The sequence below is a fragment of the Prunus dulcis genome, chromosome 4, assembly GCF_902201215.1.
Source record: "Prunus dulcis chromosome 4, ALMONDv2, whole genome shotgun sequence".
Taxonomy (NCBI): Eukaryota; Viridiplantae; Streptophyta; class Magnoliopsida; order Rosales; family Rosaceae; genus Prunus; species Prunus dulcis.
The window spans coordinates 11490363-11498454 of NC_047653.1; the positions used below are offsets into that span (position 1 = coordinate 11490363).

The 8092-nt window shown below is 34.8% G+C and overlaps 1 protein-coding gene across 2 annotated transcripts; it reads left to right on the forward strand.

Annotated features, from left to right (window-relative positions):
• Positions 1-352: 352 nt before the first annotated feature.
• Positions 353-2408, forward strand: LOC117623802 (NAC transcription factor 56). Of its 2 annotated transcripts, XR_004585228.1 has the most exons (4): positions 353-658; positions 791-1098; positions 1235-2135; positions 2220-2394. XR_004585228.1 is itself a non-coding variant. In XM_034354788.1 (3 exons), the coding sequence occupies exons 1-3, from the start codon at positions 442-444 to the stop codon at positions 1799-1801; spliced, it is 1092 nt and encodes a 363-aa protein (XP_034210679.1). In that variant the 5' UTR covers positions 353-441; the 3' UTR covers positions 1802-2408. The 2 variants fall into 2 exon arrangements, 1 of the variants encoding a protein (XP_034210679.1); XM_034354788.1 differs by having other exon boundaries at positions 1235-2408.
• Positions 2409-8092: the final 5684 nt, after the last annotated feature.

The window sequence follows — 8092 nt, forward strand, 5'->3', positions numbered from 1 at the left end:
CTTTGTGTGGTCTGTGGGCCCCACCACATTCTCGCAATACGTGTCGCCCTCTCCGACATTGGGAATTCCACGTGTCAATCCATCAACGGCCCACAATCCAGTTAACGTCGTCATGAGGTTCCCATCAACCCCATCCCTAACCACCACAAGGTCGCTCTCATCCCATGCACAAAATTAGGCCCCCTCGAAAAACCATGGTTAATCCAGTAATTAAACAGTTTCAAAATGACTAATCTGCCCCTGAATACCATTTGGCCGCTCCCTGCCATTTGTCGTGTAGTTTAAACCTTCATGGAGGCACTTGTAGCCGAACGTTGCCCTTCACATACATAAAAGTAGGCCCCTGCCACCTCCATAACAATTTTGAGCTCTATATGTTTGTGGTGTGATTTGTAATATGTGCTTGGCTGCAAAAAACCCTCAACTCTCAATAACCAAAAAATGGAGAGCACCGACTCCTCCACAGCCTCACAGCAGCAGCAGCAGCAGCAACCCCAGCCCCAGCCACAGCCAAACCTACCACCGGGGTTTCGCTTCCACCCGACCGACGAGGAGCTAGTGGTCCACTATCTCAAGAAAAAGGTCACCTCTGCACCCCTTCCCGTTGCCATCATCGCAGAGATCGAACTTTATAAGTTCGACCCTTGGGAGCTCCCAGGTACTTGAAATCAAAATTCTTATATATAACAGGTGTATATTATATTATTACAGTTTGTGACAAAAGACTAATACTAATAATATTAAATTATGCTTGGTTTTTTTATTCTTTGTTCTTTTTTGTTGGGTGCAGCTAAGGCTACGTTTGGAGAGCAAGAATGGTATTTCTTCAGCCCGAGAGACCGGAAGTACCCGAACGGAGCGAGACCCAACAGAGCAGCGACTTCAGGGTATTGGAAGGCAACAGGGACTGATAAGCCGGTGTTGACTTCTGGAGGTACACAGAAAGTTGGTGTGAAAAAAGCACTTGTGTTCTACGGAGGGAAGCCTCCAAAAGGAATTAAAACCAATTGGATTATGCACGAGTATAGGCTGGCTGATAGCAAGACCAGCAACAAGCCACCGGGGTGTGACTTGGGCAACAAGAAGAACTCATTGAGGGTAAGTTAGTGTGTAATTAAGCAATTGAGTGAAATTAATAAATCTGGTTTTTGGCTTTTGGTTTGGTTTATGGATGTTGGTTTAAATTATTCTGATCTGATTTGGAAATGAATTGATGTGGTGGATCTGTGTGTAGCTTGATGATTGGGTGCTGTGTAGAATTTACAAGAAGAACAATTCGCATAGGCCAATGGATCTTGAAAGAGAAGACTCTATGGAGGACATGATGGGGCCATTAATGCCACCATCCATAAGTCATGTGGGCCATCACCAGAATATGAACCTGCACCTTCCAAAATCTAACACAAATTATGGACCGCCATTCATAGAAAATGACCAAATTATTTTTGATGGGATAATAAGCAGCACCGATGGATCGGCCTCTTTGTCCAACGGGACTAGTCAGCTGCCTCTAAAGCGGTCTATAGTGCCATCCTTGTACTGGAATGATCAGGAGGATGATCAAACGGCTGGGGCTTCATCAAGCAAGAGGGTGGTACAACTGCACCAATTGGACAGTGGTACTAATAATTCTGTTGCTGCTAGTAACAATTCTACTTCTATTGCCAACTTGCTCTCTCAGCTTCCACAGACACCTCCATTGCACCAGCATGCAATGCTAGGATCCCTTGGTGATGGCCTATTTCGAACACCGTATCAGCTTCCTGGGATGAATTGGTTTTCTGAGTCCAATTTGGGATAGATGGTTTGGTTGGTGTATGGTGATGATTTATAGCACCTATTATTTATGGCTAAGTAAAGCTTTCTTGCTAACTAGCACTGGAGATTTATCGACCGATCGACGGATGCGTTATGTGATCGGAATTTGAAGGTATCAATTGGCTCATGAGGCTAATGATGTTAAATTTAAGGATATACTCTTGTTATTAATTAGTTTGTATAGATTTTGGAATATTGGGGGATTGAGATTTTGTTTGTTAGGAAATTGATTAAACAGTCTAGAATCTAGATGATGAAGATGAGAGTGGCCGCAAGTTTCCTTTGAGCATAAATGGGTAGCTGTGCTATAAGTTCAGGTGAGGCCATGAGAGCAAATATATAACTCTATACATATATTTTGCTCTCTCTCTCTTTTTTATTTTTTTTATTTATATATGTAGGAGAAGAACAGGGAAAAAAGGTGATGAGGTGCTTTTGTTGTAGAAAAAATAAAAGAGTTTGATTATATTTATATTTTTCTGTAGGACTTATTCCGATCTTGTATATTATTAGAACATCTTGTAGAACAACATGAATTATTCACAATTATATTATATAAATTAAAGAATACAATAATTGTAATCTTCTTTTAAATTTTTGTTATCATGTATTTGAATTACTCCATGATCAATTTATTGTGATCAGATAAACTATATGCTAGCTAGGAACTAGTTTGCTATTACTTGGTTTTTGGCTTTCTCTCACATTGAACACCATGAACCCCTAGAAGGTAAGGATTTCTTTTCTTTTTCCTCCCAAATATACGTCATTATCTGCCTTTCCTCATCTCTCTAAGTAAATTGTCAAAAGAAAAACATGTAATCAGAAAGGCAACTCCAAATTATCTATATTTTATCATTTCAATTTTCCATATTTTCAAATGTTTTTCTATACATATATTATATATATATATATATATATATATAGTCCCGATCTTTTGAACTACAGGAGTTCAAGAGATTGTGGTCACAGTTATATTTTCTTATCTGGATGTCCTCACGTTATTATCGTGCGGATACTATTGTAAACCGGCAGAGGGTAGTACAAAATACATGGTGTCCGCATGATAATAATGTCTGGATGTCCACATAGGAGCATTTTTGTATATCAACTATTCTCTTATTCAGATGTCTTCACATTATTATCATGCAGATGCTATTATAAATATGCAGGAAATCAGGGAGGGGTAGTACAAAATACATGGTGTCCACACAATAATAACGTCCGGATGTCCGTATAAGAGCATTTCTCTCTCTCTCTATATATATATATATGTGTAGAATCATTTCTATATATATGTATGTAATTAAATAAATTTCTATATATTTAATTATTTTCCCATGTTTCAAGTAGGAAGCAATCCGAGATTTGTAGAACTTGAATATATATATATATATATATGCATATATTTTCAAATTTTCCGAGTTAAATTTTAAAGTGATATATACACAAAATAATCAAAAGGAAATTAGTATTACAAGAAATGATTCTTAGTTAATAATTAGTTGGAAGAGAATATAAACATGTCATTAATTTGAAGTACGAACAAACTGGGGTCCCGTCACTTTTTGATCACACATTATTGTTTTTATACTTATCTTCATCCATCAGATAAGTTTTATAAATCGTAACTGTTGATAATAAGATTAGGAAAATACTTCCCTCCTTACTATATAAGTAAGAGTTTATACATACTTGTCGATAATAACATGACATATGTGCATAAATTTTTTATTTTTTATTTATGTTTTTAATGAACTACTTTTGTAATTCGCATGAAAGAGAAGTATCTCCTAACCGTAAATGAGACAAGCAATATTCATAAGATTATTAGTGTTAATTTTTTTGTGAGTCAGCAGTCACTTCACGATTAACCTTCTATGTACTTTTTATTCCAAGAAAGTATTTTAGGAGTGATGATTAGACTAGGTGATCTGTCATTCCACTATTGGTCCTGAGAAAAAAATCAAATACTAATTAAGTATCACTATTAACCTTTGATTCATCGATTTCTCTCATTATCCAGGCTCCAAAGATGCTTCATCTCCAATCAAATTGAAGTTGTAATTTTTACTCAATCCCTTGTAACATATGAAACTTACCGACATGATATCACTCATTTGAAAATAATAATATATAAAAATAAAAAAGAGCCCATCAGAAAAAAAAGAAAAAGAAAAAATAATTAAAGAAACAAAAGTTTGGTCGTAGAAAGTTGAAGTTCTTTTGGTGGGATGAGAAGTTGATGGAATTTTGCATGAACTTAGCTTTTGATAAAAGCATGACTTCCTCAGAAATTAACTGAACCTTTGAATTAATCTACAAGCATGACAAAACCTTGAATTAATCTACAAGTTGATTATTTTTATCCCCAAAAAGATTTTGCAGATATTTGAGATAATGTGAGTGTCATTTTCTTTCATTAGACTGATAAGACGTTGCAAGTATATTCCATGACCTTGAGGTCACAGAAATTGACAAGAAGAGGCTACCTCATCTCACCCTCACAAATGGCTTTTCTTTTTTGCTGACTATACATACATGGGACCATTCTTGCAATCATCTAAAGGAATCATTATCTTAAAACCACACAAATTAAATACCCTTTAATTACATTCCTCACTGAGGAAAGAGTACAAAATAACTTTATTAAATTTCGCATCATTGCTGCTTAATTTTGGTATAGATATTGCGATCATGAAAATGCGCTATTATCTTCTTCTTTGATCCCTTTTGTGGAAGATGCTTTTCCAAAGCCTACAAACCCACCATAAATAAATCTAGCCACATACATTACATTACATTTTTCTTTTTTATACAAATTGTTTACCTAAAAATAGGCCCAAACACAAATATAAGCGATAGTGAAAGAAAAGAGAATCGAACACAGGACATCAGTTGTAAGGATAAACTGTCTTTGACTACAACTCATAAACTACAAGCCTATTGCTACGTTTTAGTATTGCAGATACTTATATCGTTGCTATAAAGATTAGGTGTATGATTAAAATTAATTATTGGCCTTCATTTTCTTGACTTTTTTCGTGATACAAGACAAAAAACAAATTGAAGTTGAATAAATCAATCAGAGAGATAAAGAGAGAAAACCAGTTTTGGTTGAATTTAATGTGTGGGACAGTTCTTGATTGATCTCAAATTGCCCTAGGCCCTCTCTGTCTACCAAAAAGAAGATCCTGTTGATGCTAAAAGGTAGGTTTGCAATCTGAATTTATTTGGTTCGGTTCGTAGAGGTTGTTGATGTGGTAACCGAAATGACCTAATTCAGATTTTCATTTTCAGTTGCAACTTAGCATGCTACTGTAGTTTATCTGCATGAAACCAACTTAAACTTGGTTAAAAATATATACTATTCTCTTATTTTACAATATAATATGTTATATCGTCCGTCTGTCAATTCAGATCACATATTTAATTATAAACAGAATCAACCTGTTGTTTATAGAGAAAATGTATCAGATCCTTATCTAATAACTTTATGAAAATAGCATAATGTTATAGTTTACTTAATCTCTGTTTTTCATATAAGATGTTTGTTATTTAACTGTTGGATTTCATCGACCTAATGACTTAGAATATGATATGTACCTTGTTTTGTTTACATGTTTTAGCATTCGGATTGGGTTTAGTGGAGTAACTCAAACCCTAAAACGCCAAAACCAAAATTTAAGAACGCCATAACCAAATTAAGACCTCAGAAACTCATACCAAACCAACCCAAAATGATCATTTGGTCCGAATCTTGAGCACTCGATAAATGAAGCTACATCCCTACTAAAAAGGTCACTAGATTAGGGCCTTCCCTCTCACAACCAACGAATGTCGCTTCAAATTAATGAAGTTGGTGCTCGATCAGCCAACTATAATTAATTCTATACCATATTTAGAGCATGATTGAATAGTAAAAGGTTATGTCATAATAAAAAGAGTGCTGTTATTCTCACCCATGTTCTATTTTTCAATTCACCATATAAATTTGAATAAATACAAACCTTTCTTTCCACCTACCATTATTCCTAAAATATCCTTTAATTGTATTTCCATATTTGCTATTACAATAAAATAAAATAAAATCTATACAGAATTTATTCAATTAGCCTATCCCCACCCCAATCGCCCTCTCCCTTCTCCCCGGAGTTTGTAAGTTTAGGTTTTCTTCTAAGTCCTAATTTATGAAGAACACATGGAGAGAAAGATGTTGATTTCGTTTTGTTTGGTGGGTTGAGTATGAAGATGGGTGTGGATTTTGAACCAATATATATATATATATATATATATATGGGTGTGTGTGCGTGTAGTCATTTTATAAAGGGGTAAATTTATCTTTAAAATTTTAAAGATAAGATGAATGATAAAATAAGACAGATAGGTGGAAATAACAGCACTTAAGCCACACAATAAAACCATTTTCTTTATGCATTATTCTCTTTGGATGGTAAACATACATAAAGTGGCCTAAAAGTCTAACTTGGCAATCGCCCAAAATTTGACAACGATTCTGAAGTAATAATTCAATCCCATGACCCAATCCCCTATATTTAATGCATGGTACAGAAATTGTTGGCAAGTATGAAGTTATGTCATGCATACATTTTTTTATGAGATTTTTTTAAAGAAATATCACTCGAATTTATACCTCAGTTTTAATTTATCATCTTAAAGCAAAATTTAAGAGAAATATTACCTTAATTTTTCAAAATCTATGATTTGTCATCTGACTTTAACACCATTCAATTTTCCATCTATTTTTAAGGGTATTTTAGTTTTTTCATTTTTAATGATATTTTAAAAATGGAAAATTCATTATAAAAAAATTGTATATCTTTTTAACATTTAAAATTGAAAAATAAAATTCTCACATTATGTCATCCCTTGCGCACCACCGGCGGCTCCAACCAACCCCGTCCACCTTGAAATCCATTCCCCCTTCCCTCTCTCCATTTCTCTTTCTCTCTCTACCATGGAACACCTACCATCCACAAACAAATTCCCTTAGCCCACCAAACATGGGTGGAACAAGGAATTTATATAGGGCTGGGCTAAACCAAACAAGCTCATTCTTGGCTTTGTTGAATAAATAAATTAATAAATATATATATATATATATAGAGAGAGAGAGAGAGAGAGAGAGAGAGAGAGAGAGAGAGAGAGAGAGCGGGATCTTATGCGATGTGTTTTAGGAGAAATTATACTGTGATACCGTACTACCACGTGGCAGTGCCATGTGGTAGTACGGACTAATAAAATTATGACATATGGCATTACTGTTATTAGAGAGAGAGAGAGGAGTTTCATTAGAACGACTTATTAGTCCGTAATGCCAGATGTCATAATTTTATTAGTCCGTACTACCACATGGCACTGCCACGTGGTAGTACGGTATCACAGTATAATTTCTCGTGTTTTAGGGGTGGGTGGGTTTGGGGTAGGGGATAAAGGGAGAGAGAGGTCTTTTTTTTTCTCTCGCTTTTTTCCTTGATAATATGGAAAGATTAAAATATCCTTAAAATAGATGTAAAATTGAATGGTGTTAAAGTTAGATGATAAATCATGGATTCTGAAAAATTAAGATGATATTTCTCTTAATTTTTTTTTAAAGTGACAAATTGAAACTGATGTATAAGTTCACGTAACATTTATACAAAATTCTCTTTTTATAATAGCAATGATTAATGTATTGTGAGACTCACTTACATCAATAGCTAACAATCGCTCATGAGCGCCGTTGATTATAATGGCAATGGAAAGAGTAATGATGCCCAAAAAGGGAAGAAAAAGATTGGAGCTCCATATTGTTTTCTTTTGTGGAAAGATTGGAGCTAATATTATTTTAGTGAAAAGAGTTTGGAGAAATAAGAACCACATAACCTACAGTACTAAGCTGGCAGTATAGGTTGGTCATACCAGGCAGGCCCAACTTACAGTACCAAATATGTCATAAATCAAACATGTATAGGTGTTTGACATGTCTCAATGAACATTCATCAAGCTTGACAAGATTTCTTATTCAAATGTCACGGCTCCTATGCATACAAATATAAAATTTTTAAAAATAAATAAAAGTCTCATCTTCTAGACCAAGTCTTCAAATTGGTCACCAAGCCGAAGAGAAATATAATATCTCAATTGGTCAAACACTCGGAGAGCCCAACAATTTTGAACTGAGAAAAAAGTCTCCCTTTAACTTGACTATAGGCTCTCATTTGCAAGCATATAAACTTGCATCGAACACTCCAAAGCTAAGCATCTTGGTCAT

Coding starts and splice junctions, on each gene's coding strand:
- LOC117623802 (XM_034354788.1), top strand. CDS start 442: ATGGAGAGCACCGACTCCTCCACAGCCTCACAGCAGCAGCAGCAGCAG. Junction 659..790: donor CGACCCTTGGGAGCTCCCAG/GTACTTGAAATC, acceptor TGTTGGGTGCAG/CTAAGGCTACGTTTGGAGAG. Junction 1,099..1,234: donor ACAAGAAGAACTCATTGAGG/GTAAGTTAGTGT, acceptor ATCTGTGTGTAG/CTTGATGATTGGGTGCTGTG.